General features: G+C 43.5%; 1 protein-coding gene across 7 annotated transcripts in view; it reads right to left on the reverse strand.

Annotated features, from left to right (window-relative positions):
- Positions 1-566: 566 nt before the first annotated feature.
- Positions 567-18,907, reverse strand: part of grin2bb (glutamate receptor, ionotropic, N-methyl D-aspartate 2B, genome duplicate b) — a 163,425-nt gene continuing 145,084 nt past the window's right edge. For 5 of the 7 annotated variants that reach the window (XM_074688244.1, XM_074688236.1, XM_074688208.1 and 2 more), the window contains 2 exons: positions 10,655-10,893; positions 567-6,866 (listed from right to left, as the gene is read on the reverse strand). In XM_074688244.1, coding sequence (XP_074544345.1) covers positions 4,497-6,866; positions 10,655-10,893 — 2,609 coding nt within the window. In that variant the 3' untranslated portion in view covers positions 567-4,496. The remainder of the gene's footprint in view (positions 6,867-10,654; positions 10,894-18,907) is intronic. The other 2 variants (XM_074688259.1, XM_074688251.1) reach the window with 2 other exon arrangements.

The raw sequence follows: 18,907 nt of genomic DNA on the forward strand, positions 1-18,907 counted from the left end.
AGATTACTTCTGGCGCCTCACCTCGTTCTGTGTCAGCCGACTGCAGATGTTCAAATTCTCCCACCACATTACACCCACAAGAAGGCATCTGTACATTTTCTAACCTGCAGGTTTCTTTAAATAACTCCTGTTGCTGGACGAGGCTGTCAGAGTAAAAGAGACGCTCTAAGGAGAGAGGAGGAGAGAAGAGGAGAGAAGAGGAGTGAGGGCTTTTTTCCAGGAGGACGACGACTTTGATCTTCTCTGCTCGGCTCAGTTTACATCACTTTTTTCTCTCCTCAGTATTCTTCGCCCCACCACCTTTTATCATCACGCTTCTTTCATTTATTTTCCTTTTGGACTGCTAGCCCAACATGCTGCTGACATCACATGGTGACAGAAACAAGAAAGAGAAAAGAGAAGAAGATGCTCAGCTGCAGTTATTATCTAACATACAGTCATCACATATGAAGATGGTTTATTACAACGTGTACTCAACACAAACAACATGTGAAACACATCCTGTTGTTTTCCACAACCTGTAAACGGAGGAATCTGGAGGGAAGTTAAAGGAACAAGACAAAAAGTTTGAGATTTCTTATTTTTTATTAATACTCAACACTTTTATTCCAAAGAGACAGAAGAATAATATTTCTCAGCACTTATATTCACATTGACTGTGTTTAATCTCATTTTCAAAATTACTAAATATTCAATCAAATTTGAAATACTCTCTTCACACAAGTAATTTCTCTCCATACAAAAAATGCGAGGGTGAACTGGATTTTAATGTCGTATGTACATTTTTCACAATCTGTACAGCTAGGGGGCGGCGTTGTTGTGGATCCTCTGTGGCAAAAACACAAAAACAGAAGATGAGCCAAAGAGGAACAAAAGGAACAAGACTTGTTTGTAAAAATGCAGATAGATTATCTGTTGTGCTTTCTGTGTACAGATGAATGATGGTGCTTTACAATTTTTGCTTTGAGAAAACAACCTACTCTGCTGGTCTTTGACCAGATCCAACTAAAAACGTCAAACGAACCGCAGCTTGAATCACTAAATGATTGCACACATCCTGGCCTGAAGTCTTTATAAAAGCAACTTTGCACGGGGACCTCTATGAATCAAAGATTTATTCCAAATAGATCTATTCTCTGTGGATTCTCTGTTTTTTTTACAGGTTTTTATCAAAAGTCCATGAGTGTGAGGTAAAGTATTTACATACAGTTTTATAATACACATACAATAAAGAGTTATCTCTCTCACACACACACACACTCTGCCTCTCTTCCATGAGCACACACAGAGGTAATCAAGCGTATGTAATCAGGCACATACAAGAACAGAAAAAAGAAAGGACAAAGATATCCAAGGGGAGAAATAAGGAAAAGTAGTTCAAAAAAGAAGGCGTCTTCAGTGACGATGAATGTATTAAACTTTTTAAAAATCATTCACAAAAACTATCAAGTAAATTAGTCTTTGTAAAGCATTATGATAAAAACTGTTTCCTATCCTGGAAAACTTTTCCCTCTAATTCAGCCGTGTTTTCTCAACCAGAGTTTGGACTGTAGGTTGTGCCTTCTCAGCACACTCTCTCTCTCTCACACACACACACACACGCTCTCACACACACCCATAGTACTACATGGATCATCAGTACCAATGAAAATGTTAAAACTCCAAGTATTGTTCTAAGACGCCCATTTCCTTCTGGGCTAAAAGTTAATATCAAAAACAGAAATAAAGAAAAAGTGTTTACATGCAAGTCCTCACAAACACCAGAGACCTCCTAGTATCATACATACTGACTTGTCAACCAAGAGAAGGAAAGTCATGTAAAGCTTTGACTGGGATGTACAACAAACTAAATACTGAACCCATTCAGTCAGATTGTGCTTAGGTTTTTAAACTGGGTTTGGCAAAAGAATTAAAGGTCAAGTTAAGGAGCAATAACTATTAGAACCAAGGAGAGGAGTCGTCTCAAATGTGTAAAGCTAGAGAGGGTTGACAAAATGTCACTTATGCGTTAGTCTTTGTAAAGTGTTGGATCAGCGATGTGACTCTGAAAGCTACGCTTGTTTTAAAATGGGCCGATGCATTTAGGGCAGTGTTTCCGTCTTCCCACTTTCCGCTCTTATTTTTGTTTCTCTAAGCGTCTGCAGAGGAAATAATCCACATAGCACCTTGACAGGATTGAAGGGACTCTTTTTCTTCATCAAAACCTCTTTTTATGAAACCAGGGTTGCTGAGGGAGAATTCAAGCAACAGTGCATACTAAAAACTGTTACCCTTAAAAAATGTCTTGTAGAGGCAGAAGAGAAGATCAATAATGTACTCCGAACAATCAGTTAGCGCAGACTTGGAAGCTAGCTCACCCATATTCAAGATGAAAACCAGGTGTGAATGAGGCTGGCTCTGCCAAAAGAAAAATGTCTACCAGCACCTCCAAAGCTTGTTAGCTGACACAATACACCTTTTCTGGAACACTGTGTGTGACTTTTGTAAATTACCTCATTTAGCAATGTCAACTTCATGTCAAAAAATGGCACATGAGCGATACAATTTAAGGTGATTTTAACATCACTTTATGCTAATTATGTAGCCATGTTTATTTTTTTTGCCAAGCTAGGATAGCTGACTGCTAGCTAGAAGTGCATGTTTGTAATTTAAAGTGGAATCTAATTCATCACCTAAACCTTGATAAGAAAACAAGTTTCCAAAACTTTGAGTCTGTTTCTTTAAATCACAGACCGCTGTACACTGAGTACAAACATATTCTGAAGATGCTAATGCTAACACTGTTTGCTATCTAAAACAAAAGCTAAATCCTGACATTATCTGGGACGTTTTACTCGTATGGCTGTGGTCCTTTCACTCACAGAGTGGAGATTTTCAACACTTGGACTCTTCCCGTCATTAAATGTGACCGTTTAATACAGCAGACAGGGCTTATGGCTGTAATCATGAAATAATTAACATGCCAGGCTGCTCATTTCAGTGAGAGGCCTCAGTCTGAGAGTCCATTATGTCTCTGTCCTGAACTCACAAACTGTCACAGCCAATTGACTCTGGCCCAATAAAAAGCAGTGAGAGCAACAAGCAGACATTAAATGGGATTTATTTAATGGATAGTTGGTTCTCGGGTTAAATGTCAGGCAAAACTAAATGGTGGGAGAAATGACGCTTATTAAATTGAGGAGTTATTAGCACAATGACATTCTTGTTATTTTTGCACCGGGTTCCTTAAATGCTCCGTCATGCTCCATGTTTTGGGGAATGTGTTCAATCATGGCACTGCGGTTTTAACCCTTAAGATCCACTTTTTTTTTCTTCTTTTTTTAATATTTCAGGGGGACTGAGAGATTTAGCTTTCTCTACTGCAGCAACTTCTGTTTTATTTAAAGGTAAAACATTGGTTGAAAACCCCTAAACGCTGATATGCTACTGAAACTTAACCCTTAAATGAGACTTTGTCAGGTGTCCTCTTCCTCCTTTATCATTGGTCTAATTGTTTGCAGGCTGATCTAGAGCAGACCATGTGTTTAGAAAATCAGTATTCATCCTTTAAGGCACATCCAGCTCTAAGTGTGAGAACCATTTGGTGCAGTCGAGCAAAGAAAAAAAAAAAAGCAAAGAGGAAACAGCAAATCAGTATGATGATTTTTCTTTTTGCAGGTGAAAAAAAACACCACCTATGCAAATTTCCTTGTACACAGAAATGTACTCAGCGAGTCATGCCTTTCACATACACTTCACAGCACTCAAATGTAAGAAAAGTATAAAAACTCAAACATGAAGAATTAATAGCAAAGAAGAGTCCAAATTACAGGAACCCAAAAATAAGAAGATCTGTACTAACAACTGATCTGGCAGTCTCCTGTAATATGGGTAAGCTAAGAAAGAATTAACATCATACAAATATGTAACACGAACTATTTAAATGAACCAAATTTAAAACAATCCAACCAATCATCATTAAACACTGGAATAATATTCAATAATATTATTAACATTATCAATACAATTATTATTAGTTACCCTGTTACTTCAACAGAAGTGTTGATTTCTCAATCATGATTGTATTTCCGTTGCTGAACAAAATGTTTGTTTTGGTGTTAAAGATCTGTAGGAGGGGGGAAAGACAACCAGCGTGTGAAGAGAGCAGAGATAGGGGATTTCATTTCACTCCATCCCCTCCAACCCCCTTCCCCACCCACCCCCGGCCCCCCCTTTCCCTCTCTGAGCGTCAGAGCAGCACCAGAATCCTCTCTTCTCATTAAAATCTCGTCTCCCGCCGGACTTCACCACAGCTTAGCCTGCAGTGGCCTCTGCATCGTCCAAATTTGTTCCATTTAGTGGAGTGAGAACACAGACACACAGTGTTGTGTCTGCTTGTTCTGTGTACACAGAGAACAGATCAGACTGTGATGTTTCTTCTTTTTCCTTCTCCATCACCCTCTCTTCTTCACCCACTCCTCTTCTCTTTCACCCTCGTTCTTCCTCCGTCTTCACCCTCAGACGTCTGACTCAATGCTGGAGAGCTTTTCATAAACGTGTCCATTGCTGGCACCGTTGAAAGGTCTCTGTCCCTGCCCCAAACCTAATGTGTCCCTGCCCCCGGATAGCATCTTGCTGGACCCGTGGTGGTTCCCCACCCCGCCCAGACACAGCTCTTTGGGGAACCTGGGGGCCACATTAGACATCACCCCAGCCGTGGCCGACGCTGGTAAATAGGAAGCAGCTCCCATGGAGCCGCGGAAGTCCCCTCCTCCTCGGCTGTTGTTGAGAAGTTGCTGCTGCTGCTGCTGTTGCTGCGTCTGTGGCTTTTTGATGTAGTATGGTTTGGCGCCATGTAATAGACACTGGTCGTCCCCGAAGGTTGGGATGAATGGGTTCTGGTTCACCTTATCTGGGTAGAGAGATTTAGACAAGGAGTAAGTCCCGGCCCCTCTGCTGCCACCACCACCACCACCACCACAGCCCCCACCTCCCATCATAGCTCTGTCTCTGTCCCTAAAGTCTCTCTCCCCCACCGACCGCTGATGCAAACCCCCCAGACTGAAGGAAGAGCCCCCTTTGGCCCTGTCTCCACCTATTCCTGCGAACATGGGAGACTCCCTGTCCCCTGAATACCTCTCAAACATGTGGGCGTAAGGACTCGGGCCCTCCATGAAGCGGTCTTTGTCTTTCAAACTCACACTTCGGGGCTGGGGAAACTGCCCCCCTGCACCCCCGCCAACCCCTCCCATGCGGCCTGATCCCTCTCTCTGCAGGTCAACAAACGTGTCGTACGAGTGTTGCCTTCGTAACACTCTCCCTCCTGGCCCTAGCTTCCTGCGCTGAACCTGAGTCTGTGGTTGGCTTGGTCCTACACTGCTCTTCCCTGCAGCGAACACCATGTTGTTATCCTCACTGATGTTGTAAAGGTTGCTTGGTTGGATCTTACACGAGTCACAGCGCTTACTGGTAGCAGAGCTGGGGCGACTAGTTGTTCCCCCAACTGCGCTCGCTGAGCACGTGCCTCCTCCTCCACTGTGGTGACATACACTGTGGCAGTTACGACACTCCCAGTCACCCCCGGCTATGCCCCCTCCTCCTATCCCAGAAACCCCTTTCTCCCAGCAGGTGTGAGCCTGCTGCCCCGCTGACACTGACCCCAGCCCACCTTTACACTCGGGCTTCATGCTTTTACCTTTGAGGAAGTCTTCAACAGGAACTAAGCTCTTACAGATACCACCACCGCTACCACCGCCTACACCACTTCCGCCACTTCCCCCCTCTTGCTCCCACATGGCCTTGCCCTCCTTGGAGCAGAACTGGTCCGCATAGAAATCCCTCAGGTTCTCTTTGTCTTTGCGGAATAAATAAGGTGAAGAATTACCCCCTCCGCCTCCCCTCTTCCGCTCCAGGGGAGGTGAGACCGTGCGGTGTGCCAGGGACCCGTGGGGGAAGTGGTGGTGGACGGTGTGGTGGTGGGGTCTCCTCCTGAAGCCACTCAGCTCTATCTCGTCATGCTCCCGTCTGACCTTGGCCGAGGCGGGCCTCTTTTTCAGGCTGTCCCTGTACTGCTTACGCCGCTTGTTGTTGCCCTCCAGGTTGCCGTAGGTGACAGTGTGCGTGGAGATATCCGAAACATCGGAGCGGATGTTCCCGTCATCGCCCCCTGAGCCTCCCCCACCCCCACCACAGTACCTGTCGTGCCCCCCGATGAGCCCCGTGCTGGATGCACCTCCTTTGAAAGAAAACCTGCCGTACACGTTGCTTCCCTTGAACCCACCCTGGTTGGACTCGGCAGGGGCGTGGCCAGCGATCAAGTCAAATTTACTGGTGTTCCTGTGAGTCATGGAGGGGCGGGGCTGGGTGGTGAAGATAGGAGCTACCCCTCCCCCTATACTGTCGCAATCGAACATGCCCCCCTCCAGTGAGCTAGCGCTGCCTAAGCTACGCGGCCTATTGGGCGGGGGGCCGGACATACCCAGAGCCGAGGCCGGGTGGTGGTGCAGGTAATGGTCCTGGTACAGGTTGTTGTCCTTCAGGGGCAAGTTGCCAAAAGTCCTCTCCACCTCGTTGATGTAGTCACTGAACATGTTGTCCTCAGGCAGGTAGGGCGGAGCCGACTTGCAGTCTGCTGGGTGACCCACCAGGCTGCGCCGGTGCTCCTGGATATCATAGATAGCGGAGTCGCGTCCGCTGTGACTGTACTCCAAAGCGGCGTGAGGTGAACCATTAATACCTGGGACGGCGGTCATGTCCTTGGCAGTGCGGAGCAACCGCAGGATGTTGGAGTGGGTGTTGTTCATGTTTTTCTTCATGGTGGACGAGGGTGAGTCTATGGTGGACTTGTTCTCCTCGATCTGTACCCCATGGATGCAGCTGTAGATACCCTGGAGTGTAAAAATGACAAGAGAAGGGAGGTGGAGAGAGAAAGCGAGGGTGAGACAGGCCGTAGGAGGAAGAAAGAAAAGAAGTGAGGGAGGTAAAGTATAAAAGTGAGAAAAAAAACAACATTAAATTGTAAGGCATTGGTAAGAATCAGGAACCAGAGGAGTAATTGTTGGAGAGAGGAAGCCAAACAGCCGACACATAAACAGACGAACCGACGGACAGACAGAGAGAGAAAGGCAGACAGACACAGACAGAAGCAGAGAGGTTAATGTTTCGCCCTGTTCACTTTGACCACCCTCTTGTTTACACACGATTAGACAGTAATAGAGGCTGAGCTCACAAATGACTTTCTCAGGGGAACATCATGGAGTCTTACTGCTGCTGCTTAACACTCCACCTCACACAGAGAGCCAAACATGCTGATCAAAGCTTTGATTGATGACACCAGGGCCGGCCTCGGCTTGTGCCTCTGACCTCTATTTAATGAGTTTAATCCATGTCATTCAAATGACACTGGCTTCTCTTTTCAGGGTTGATCATTATCCTTTTTATTTCAAATAAAGAAATGCTTTTAAGGAAATGAATCACTTGCTTTGCATTAAAACTCCTCCATTTAAAATGTTATAATCCATCAGTCTGTGTGGGCTGTTATGGTTAGTTAGTGAAGGCAGAGGAAAGCCTGTGTGAGTTCAGTCAAAGAAGCGTGTTTGAAAAGGGGGCTGAGGGAGTCTGTGGTTGAAGCGACAGCCAAATCAGAAAGGTTGAGGACACACTACCCAAGAGCCAGCTCTCTGGCCGACTTTCCTTGAAGGCGTCTTGTCAGAAACAGTTTCTGTCTGTGTCTTCGTCACGGAGCTTCATTTATGAATCTCAATCGTCAGTTCCTTTGACTCCTACACTTGCTTTTTGCGTCTGGTTTATCTCCGTTTCCGGGTGCTCAGGTGAGCGGCAGTCGCTTCATTGGGATTGTCTATCTTTACCTCTCTTATCTTTGGCTTCTGGAGCTGCTGTTAGTTAATAGAACAGAGGTTACTGGAGCGGCGCTGCTTCTACTCCCTTTCCTCTGCCTTTACGCTGCAAACACTTTTTCTCTTTATCATGAATGATCTTTTTCTTCTTTTGTATTTGATATAACCTCTACAGGTTCATCATTTGTCAGTCCTTATATTTGAGTTTAAATCTGATTTGTATTTAATTGTAGAGTGGTTGGGGCACACAACCTCAGCCTCAGTTAAAGTCAGACAAAAAGACTTGAGCCAGGTATGAAAAAAGGCATCTCAGAAAGGAGCTACTTGAGCAAAAGAAGCCACTTTTAAAGCATTCTTGCACTTTAAATTTATGCTATAATGCAACAAGTAAGACCAGCCTCAAGCACATTAGAGCTTAGGGAGGATCTTAAAGCTGCCATGTAAAAAGGGATGCTTATATTTTGCATTCTGACTTTTGAAGCTAAAAAGAGAGCAAGACTGCTGCCAATTCAACAAAAACTGGAGAAGAAGAAAACAAGTGTTTCTGAAGTGCTCAAGGCGCATCTGTATTCAATGCTTTCAGATTAGTCTAAGTAGGTGTAAACAAAATTATATCACAATTAGAAACACCTTCTGCCTTAACACCAGACACATAAACACTCGTGCCCTTTTCACAGGCAGAAAATAATTGAGACAATTTGCATTCAACAAAGCCCCCTTCCTTTCTTAAAAGGTAACATTATGCAAATGAATAACACCTCAAGTGATTGTTTTTATGGACCAAAATGATCCTCTTCAATAGCAGAGAGACACCTTGCTAAGTGACCCATTTGTACAGAGTCGAAACCTGCGTCAAGACGAGTGGTAAGACATCCACAAACACAGCTTTGGGTCATCAGGTGGAGGATGTGCAGGATAGTGAGCTGCTTTTATTGCTTCAACATGGAGCTGATGAACAAGGGGCTTTGTTACAGGCTGCAGGCTGACATGTACTGTGTGTCATGCTGAGGCTGGTTGTATAAATCTGACAGAAATGATCTCTTGTAGCATTTGTGCTTAATGTGATTGCTTCAGGCTTGACCTTATGATAACCCTTAAAGATGTTGTGAGGAGGATCTGTTGTAATTGGACTGCCTCTTACATTTGTTTTGGAATTAAATGGAGATCAGATCGAAACAATTGTTTTTTTGTTCGAATCACCTTTTTACTAGATACAACGTGCTAAGGTAAGGTATTTATCAGTACAGTTACATGGGGCTACGGTTTGAAACATGACATCAAGCAAACGCTGTAGTAGCTAGCTATGTGTAGCATTATCTGCAGCCATGTGCTCCGTCGTATCAGTAGGCTAACGTGACAACAAGTAAACACTGTCAGTTTGTATGTAGTTTAGTAGCCGTTTATATTTAACTCAGCTGGCAGTCCAATGCTCTAAGACATGTCTGTAATGTGAAATGTTGGTAAATCTTGGTTAGCTATGTCCTGCCAGTCATCTACCAATCAGAGCAAATGTAACCTCACTCTTCATTTTACTGATAGACTCTCAAGTTTGAACAGACCACTGCAGAATAACTGCTGACTGTGGGTTGGAATGAACATTATCACAAACAGCTCGGCCCCTGTGTTGAGCTAAAGGCTAATTAGCCTTAGCCTCATTTTAAAATGTGGATTACAATCAGGCATAAATCTAGAAAGTAGACTTTTTTACTTTCCAACTCCTCACAACCTCTTTAAACAGGCACACATTTAAGTTTCGATTTCATTGCCCTTAATGGGTGGAAATGTCAATTAATGATTACCTTATGGCTTCTTTTGTTACTTACTAATTGGGAAACAAGCGGAAACCTCTGGTTTTAAGAAATAAAGCAGATATGGATACACTAAAAATTACAGTTCCTGGGCACAATTATAACCTAGCAGTCTAAGATACGTGCCCCATGAGGCTAGCTTGTGTTGGGCTGTTTTTGAATCTAACCTGCGGCACCTTCCTGCATGTCACTCCCTACTCTCTCCTTGCATCCTGTACTATCCGCCCTCCTGCTCTCTATGAATAAAGAAATCTGAAAGATACCTTGCACCGGAAATAATACACAAACCATTGATACAGCAAAAGTAAACAAACAACAGAAAAAAACTCTAAGCTCTACTGTGTCTAACAGTTGGTTCTGTAACTTTATAAAAATTAAACTTTAGCCAGGAATTATGAGCTAAAAAGTTTGGACAGATTGGTTTGATTCTGCTTTTCTTCTTTTGAACCCCAAAAACTTGAATTAAAAAAGTACAAGACAAAAAACATTTCCGGAGGTAGACTCTGTTATGTTAAAGAGTATTGGGCCTTAGTTGTTTCTGGCTTGTTGGCTTTAAAGCAGATTTATTGATCAAATGTTATCATCTGAATGTAAGAGCTAAAATTATCCCAGATTTCAATTTCACCATCACTTGCTGAATGATATAGGCTTAAAGCGACTAGTTCTGTGTCTTGATGGATGAAGGTGACTCCATCTCTGCCCATGCCAACGTGTCCCAGGAGTAGACATTTTGAAAAAGAAGTGAGGTAAAAATCAGTTTTTGGACTGAGAAGCTTAAGGTCCAATGTCTGCACGATTTTTAAATTTCATTACTGCTCTCTTGTGCTTCTCTGACTTGCAGTGTGGGTTTCTGTTGACTTGGGTTTTGTGCTGAAAAAGCCACAGGTGAATCAGGTGAATCCACACTGACTAACTAGATACAACACCAGCATACTCAGTGGATTTAAAACCACCTCTCCTGTGATCTCTCTGTTGGGATTATCGAGGTCTGACCTAAAGTAGAACACTCACTCTGCTGATGGAGAAGGTGAACCCGGGCTTCCCGGAGCACACGCCCATGAAACAGAAGCGCAGCTGCCAGTAGAACAAGTGTTCACAGATGAAGGTGAGTAATGACAGAACCATGGCGGCTCCGAGCATGTAGAAGACACCCGCCATGTTGTCCACGTCCAGCTGACTGCTCATCACCTCGTTCTTTTCGTTGTGGCAGATGCCGGTGAGCCACAGGGCCTCCAGCTCCTCCATCTCACCTGCAGGGAGGAAACACACACAGGTGACTGTATGGTTGTTACTGTATGTGTGACTGGGGCTAAGTTCCCCCTCAGGAGTTTGAGGATGTCACTGTGAGTGAGAAGAGAGGACACTTTTTTGGGGATGGTGAGCTGATGCCAAAAACAGCTCAGGTCTCATGTACGTGCAAAATCTGCCACTTCACATTATTTTGAGTGGACACCCCCCAGAGCTTGATCCTCATTAAAGACTGCTTATGCAAGGCTATCCCTTCCTCGTCTGGCAGAAACAAACCGCCGGCTGGGACTTTACAGTCCTCGGGGAGGAAGTGCACGCAGTCATGTGACAAGTGTTTCCGCCCTAAAATGTCTGACACTAAGGATGAGGAGGGGCAGCTGCTTAGAGCGGAGGATGTGTCCAGGGAGATTTGTTTGATCTGAACTGATAATATGTTTCTGTGTGAGATCAAGAGGCACATTATTTTCACGACTGTTGCTCCACTCTATTGTGTGTTAAAGTGGTTGTGTGTTTGCTTTGGACAGCTTTGAACTAGTTTTACCAAAACATGCTTTTCAACTGGGGGAACCAGGGTCAAATTTAGTACTGGGTTTCTAAATTCACCCCTGGGAATGGCCATGCCTGAGGGTTAGTAGGAACTTTATGGGGTGAGGCCTAAAAGCTGCATGTTTCTGATTAGTAGAGCATCCACTGTGTTTTTATTTCACTTTTTGCCCACAGTAAGATCACACACAGCTGTGATGACGTGGTTCTCCTGGTATCTCCTAAACCAGGGGTTTCCAACGAGTTAGGGACCAAGAGCCACAAAAATTACTGTGGTACTGCAAAAAGCCACAAAACCCCCCTCCAAAAATCGTGGTCTTACAAACGCACTTCCTCTTACACATAAACAAAATGACATAGTATAACAATATATACATTTCTAATTTTCAAAGAGAGATCAATTGTGTTTGTAAGTGTGTTTAAATTTGTATTTGGAGCCCTGTCAAAGACAAACTTCTGTTTTTACTGCAGAAGAGACAAATTTCCATCCATCCATCCATCCATCTATCTATCTATCTATCTATCTATCTATCTATCTATCTATCTATCTATCTATCTATCTATCTATCTATCTATCTATCTATCTATCTATCTATCCATCTATCCATCTATCTATCTATCTACAAGGTTACAAACAATTGAGAGGAGCACATGTAGAGAAAAGAAACTGAAACTTAAGTATCAATCTCATCACCCAAGTATTGATCAGTACTGCTCCCAATGTTGGCATCAATATATCAGTTTTACAAATGGATCGAGGAGCCGCACACCAAAAGGCAAAGAGCCACATGTGACTCACAAGCCGCAGGTTGGCCACCCCTGTCCCAAACAATGGTCTTCTTTGAGCCTGATAGTGTGAATGTCTCTGTCAGCTCCCAGCGTTAACGTTTAAAGAGTGGCCTTGCAATCTGGAGGCGTTCACTTAAATGTGTTGGTGGATATCCAGTTAACAGCTGTGAAAACACGGAGGAAGTCCTCAGGTATACAGAAAAAGTTCAGTTTTATTGTTGTATATAGATGTGTCAAAATAACCTCATCAGATCAGTATTAAATGATAATCACAAACCATTTGATAAGCATGCATCCCTGTGAAATTCATTAATAAACAGGCTCAATTTTTGAGCCAGAACAAACGTTGATTTTTGCACTTTAGGCTTTTTGAAACTTCTTTGACCAGCGACGGCTTTGCCACTAGCGCCCTTCTTCTTCTTTCAAATGCCAGTTCAACAAATCCATCTGCAGAGCAATAAAGCCGATCAAAACCAGTTTCCTCCATGATGTATTTTCTGTCTCCTTCAATGGAGTCAATTTTGCTGAATGGCCGTTGACTTATTGCCCTCTCCTGGAGTGGCGGTTTATTGCAATTACTTTTTTTTCTTTCTTTTTTTACCCATGAGTTGCAGGCCAGATTTCCATAATCCACCTGGGTCTTCGAGCCTTCTTGGTAATAGTTTACCAGGAGACTAAAACTAAAAGTTTTTGGACCTTCTGGTCAAAAAAAAACACATAGAAATTGCGTCCCAGCCAGCCAGCTAGCAGTGCTTCAGTTTGTGGCTGGTAGAACAGTGGGCAAATTCATCCTTGGTATATGTACACCAGTATAGCTTAGCATAAATGTTGAAAATAGTTAGTCTTGCTCTCTAAAGTAGACCAATCTCCATCACCTGTAAAGAAATATAATCAACATTTCAGCTGAAGACTCTGGGTTCAACGACCTGCCCCAAGCCTTGTTGCTGAACCAGCTTATTAATTGGATTCAGCCTAAATTTAGAACAGAACAAACTCCCAAAATCTTCTATTAAAAAAAGTTCCTAAAAAAAAGAAGCAAAGGCAGGCACAGCAAACACTTTCTGGAAATGTATCTTTCGAGCAGCAGTGACAGCCAGTTCAATGATGACATGATTGATTTTTATTCACAAACTTTAAATTTGAGCAGAACAAGATGATCTCCTCGACACAGATTTTCAATCTGTGTATGCACTCAGTTTTAGCTCAACAGCATGACCCAAATAGAAACACTGGAACTGGATCAATAAGCAGACTGTAATTGAAATCTATATCATAATAATTATTTTCTGCTTCGTACTCCGCCTTCTGCTCTCATTTATCATCTTTCCCACCGCTCTGTTCTTTATTTTCTAAATTTTTCCCATATTTCTCACGACCTTGCATCTGTTCAGAAGTAAAGCCACTGGGTTTCTTAGAAGAAGGCTGATGCTCTCTCTGCACATACGACTTACATCATATTCACATCTGGACCCTTAACAGGAAGTGACAGATATGTGCAAACATGGATGAGTCTGATCGTCTCACCTGGAGTAAAGTATGTGTGCTGACAGTGGAAGTACTGAGAGGGAACGTCTGATGCGTTGGCCTCTTGTACTGAGTCGACAGAACAATAAGACGTTACGCCGATTGGGTAAATTTGTGCAGACGTATCATCTGATCTCAAGGGAACACACACTCAAGTCTGCACACAGTCGCAAACACACACGGACATGTTGCAGACACACAAACATGCAAACATGTGGAAGTCTGAGTCGATTTATCTCCTGCAGATCTGATCCAAGGTGAATGTTCTGTCTGTGCTGACCGCAGCATCCGTCACTCACACAGGGATTGAAAGTGATCACATCGAAGGCTGTGTGTGTATGAGTGTGTGTCTGTGTTTATGTGTGTTAGCCTGCTGCCTGGTATATGTTCTGGCAGGTGGTGAGCAGTATGGAGCACATACAGTCTCTGGAGGTGGAGTGTGACTGTAGATGTGTTCCCCAGGAAAGGACTGACTTCAGGAACGAGAGTTTCTTTAAGATGAAGCTTTCCCTCAGACACAAAATGTTGAAGTGCTGCCAAAACAAAAGCAGATTAAGCATTCAAAATATCCCGTATTCCAAGTCCCTGTTCCCCAAAGACCTCCGTTCCTTCTTCTAAAGCAGAAACACTTATTCTGCAGTGAATAAAGAGAAGAACGAGATACGATTTAACACAAGGAGTGACTGTTTTTGGAGATTCTTTCCATTTCTGTGAGCAGGAAAAGGAAATTTCATTATCCTGTCAGCCAAATATACGCTTAACAATGTTCATGAAACTTGTTTCTGTCACATCCTTGATGAAATGCAACCTCAAGGTTAAAACTAAACGTGCTACAAAAAAGTCGTTAAACTTCTATAAACTATTACTTTGCTTTAGGACTTTTTGTTTTATTTTTATCAATTAATTCAATCTACAATTTCAAGAATAGAAAAGACCCAGGCGCTTGATTTGCCTCTGAGCGAGCTAAAAAAGGGGGTTCACTGTAGAGCTGCAGTCTTTCAGGTCTTTTTGTTATGAAGGGAGAGCTTAGGACTTATGAGGTAGAGCATGTTGTCCACTAAGTGCTGGATCAGCAGTTCAATCCCTCGCTCCTTCAGTCTGGTTGTCAGTGTCCTTGGGCAAAATACTGAACCTAAATTGCTCCCGCCGGCGTTGCCATCAGTGAGTGTGTGAACAAGAATCAGACTCTATCGAGATGAATAGATCACCCTTTGTGTGTAGTGAATAAGTGAATGAATGCACATGTGTGTGATTGAAGTGAATTTAACTGTAAAGCACCGTAAGACTGACTGGAAGTTTTAAAGGGCGCTGTTTGATGCAGTCCATCAACCACCAATGAGACAGTTGCTGTTACATCGCCTAAAGGTTGAACAACATTTATCTCTGTTGTGCAGAGTTCAGCAAGAGTTTAACAAGGTGACAGCAGGAGGGCAGAAGTTGTTTCTGAGCCTGCTGGTCTTCAAATGAGGAGGTCTATAGCGCCTCCAGATGGGTTTGGGATGAGAGCTGACCCTGACCGTGCTGTCGCAGATACTGCTTGCATTGGACAGACTCAGTTGAGAGGTGTTCACCACCCAACCAGAACAGTTTTGATGATACAGTAGCAGAAGTTCACCAGTCTCTGAGGGCACTGATGTGCCTCCTGAAGCGGCCTCAGAAAAAAGAGATCCTCTGAGATGTGGAAACCCAGAAACCTGCCAGGTTCCAAGGAGGCCAACTTGACAGTGTTGCCTATCAGGTCAATCACAGTTGTGTTATCTGCTAACTTTGTAAAGGTATTGTAAAAATGTAACAGTGTGTAGACAAAGGCAAAGTGAGAAAAAAGAAGTGGGCCTGACACAAAGCCTTGAGGGACTCCAGTGTTAAACTGCGTTTTCACCAAGCAGTCTTGTTTGGTTCAGTATGGTTTGGAACGATTTGGTTCAGTTAAGCCTGATTCTGTTTGCGTTTCCACAGCAAACTGTGCCCTCTCGTGGTAGGCAGCGTGTAAGCCAGATGCCGAAAGCTGCGGCTGTTAAATAACAGCGTGACGCCGTAGCAGCACGACATAGTGTACCCCGCTAATAAATCCAACGAAGAAGAAAAATATGACGCAGTAAACAAAGATCATTGATGGAAGACATGCAGCATTTCATTCTCTCTGTGGTTAGCATATAACTCTTTATACAAAGTGCAATCAAGTTTTGTTTTGGAGAAGTCTGTGTGCCGCCAGGAGAAATGCAGCCACTGTTGCACGGTAAGTAATGATTCTTTAGACCAATCAACGGTCTGCAGTGTTGTAGCTCCACCTTCAGAGAGCGGATCGGTTCAGTCTGGCACCCATACCAAAGGGTCCCAAAAAGTGGGACGGCATGTCTTGGTTATTTGGGGATCTGTCAGTGGAAACACCACAAAATGCGGGCCATAACAAGATATGCCGAAAACGGTCTGCTTGGTGGAAACACGGCTTTAGAAGTGGGACAATCTTACCTAACAGGCTGGGAAATACTGGGATTAAAATGTCAAATAACCACTAACAAAGGGAGGCGTTAGTGCTCAGGTGATGTAGATGATGAAAAATCACATATATGAAAGTGAGGTCATCAAGAAAATTTATAAAGCTCTCACAGTGTCTTTCACCTAACCCGACATCCTGTTGCTGCAGATCTGTTGGTTGAAATGGAGACATACCTCCGAGATTGCAACCATTTGTTGCATACTGCTACAGCAAAATCTAACCGTAGTTAAAATAGATGAAGCTATGTTTGTATTATTTTACTCCACAACTATTAGAGTTAATTTCAAAAACTCAGAGTCATTTTCATACCTGATGCTTAGATATTTCATGCTTCACGGTTCAAAGATTCCTGAGTCAATATAAGGCTGTCAAACCCCTTCTGCAGTGACCTAAAGTAAATGATGTGCTCACAGAAGTGTTGATCATGTGACTCAGAAAGTGTCAAAGGATAATCTGAGTTCATATGTTTAATAAGAAATGATGTTTGACAGCAGAACTGGTTGTAATTTTTTTATTTGAACAGATTTATGGTTTCCTTTAGTTGTTGGTGTTGTAGTGTTTAAATGTTTATCTAAATCTCTGAGCAGTGTTAAAAATAGGCCAACTTCATCTCCTGCAGAACATCAGCTCAGTTGCAGCGTTGAAATGTCATCTAAAAGAACAGCACCCCAGAGTTTTGAGTTGATTTCCGTGTCTGTAACTAAAGGTGTAATGTCTCATTAGCTGCTCAAACAGATGGTAAACGTCCCTGTGGTCTGTCCTGCTTCATCATCATCTGTGTCCTCCAAATTAGAGAAGTGTCATTTTAAGCCAACCCGTCCAGACAGAGGTGCCAAATGGGCATCCTAACAATGAACACAAACCACCTCAACTGGCTCGATCAGCTCATCATGACGGAGCGGCAGCAGCTCAGTGCAGAGGCCCTCATGGATCACTGCACTCGTCATCTTCCCAGAGTGACGCCAGGCGTCCAGCCCGCTTCTCTCGGTCACTACCCAAAACTCGTAGGAGCAGCTGGGGCTCAAAACAAAACTGACCTACAAATGGAGAGCACTGCTCTGTGGCACATACAGCAGCACCACGATTTCTTCAACTTACCCCGGATTCAACTTTCCCCTGATGGGTGTATTAATCTTTAAATCTTCTAAAATTTCTTCCTCCTGTTGGTGTTCTGGGCTTCCTACTTGTGTGCTGCTGTTTGATGTGAATCTGTGTGTGACCTGCACTTGAAAAAGAGATGTTTAAAAAACCTCTTTGCTTTTTAATTTGAATATTCCCATAATAAGGAGCTTGTGTCATCAGAGATATCGTGCCCATGTGTGTTTGTCAACAACTTTTACAAACACACATGCTGCTTATAAACCCTTGCTGTAGTCCACTTTTACTCCCTGTTCAGAGCACTAAACAGCTGTTGAAGCTGGGAAAGAGTTTAAATTTCAGCCTCTATATCTGCTTCTTCCAGCATATCTTGTAAACTACCACTCCTTGAATTTTTTAAGTGAATTTCACTGGGGAACACAATTTTTGTTGAGTTAGGTCTGACAGCTGTTTTTAACTAATTTTTGGGTGTGGAATCCAAAACTGATCTTAGTTTTCCCTAGCACGTCAAGTTTTTGAACTATAGGTCCCTGTTTTCTTAAAAAAATATAAAAAATACTTAACTGAACAGATATGTGCTTGTTTTCTAAAAGTCTTCAAACACTGACATTAAAGCTATGGTCTATGATTTGGAAGCTTTGTTATTATTATTAACACCGTTTATGAAGCCGTTTTGATCCGATGGTCCGTTCTACGCAGTATAAGAAGCAAAAAGAACAAAAAATTCCATTCAGTACATTGCTGTAAAACAGCATAATAATTGACCAATCCGAACCGCCGTCCCCCTTATTTCAGGTTTGTGCTTGAGTCCATCCAATCCCCTGTCTCCCCTGCTCCGCACCGTCCCACCCATGGTCCCGCCTCGTCTTTCCCCACTACTCCTCTCACGTCAGCTAGCTGTTCAGCTACTGAGGCGTCATGGAGCTGGAGAAGACCGAAACCAGGAAGCTGTTACTGTTACCCTCCACAGCGGAGACTGAATATTGGAGAAATGTACGACCGGTGTAAAAAGCTGCAGAGGGATTTGGGACTGAAAACTGACGCAGAGACAGACAAATTTCTGTTGAACAGGTAACTACTTTTTTCATTACAGTGGGAGATGTCAGCTGAATAACTCTGGTTAGTCTGTGCCTGTACTGGCTGATGACTGAACGTTGCTGGTCGGAACGGGTCGGCTCTGTCAATAGAGTTTAGCAACTTTAGTATTGTAAACTGAGCTGGTGAAGACACGCAGAGAAAGGTAAAGCCCCGCCGACAGTCGGTTTTGCTCTGATCAGCTGGCAACGGCAACACCAGACCTGCTATGCCGTCTAATTTATGGTTTTGATTGCACCGGTCCAATTGAAAAAGCTACCACCGTGTGCTACAAGCGGGATGACTGTCATGTTTGTTACAATTTCTGCTGGCTGGCTTCTTGCTCTGTCGGAGGGGGTTGTTAGGAGGCGAATAAGGGCCATACAAGCTGGGGGGTGGGATCTTGGAACACAGAGGTGAGGGGTGAGTGAGGCTGCATTTTTCAAATGTGTCTCATCAGCCAAACTGGGTTTCAGATCAAAGACCATAGC

The sequence above is a fragment of the Halichoeres trimaculatus genome, unplaced genomic scaffold (genome assembly GCF_033239565.1).
Source record: "Halichoeres trimaculatus isolate MK-OKI-2021-1 unplaced genomic scaffold, fHalTri1.1 fHalTri1_scaffold_2, whole genome shotgun sequence".
Lineage (NCBI taxonomy): Eukaryota > Metazoa > Chordata > Actinopteri > Labriformes > Labridae > Halichoeres > Halichoeres trimaculatus.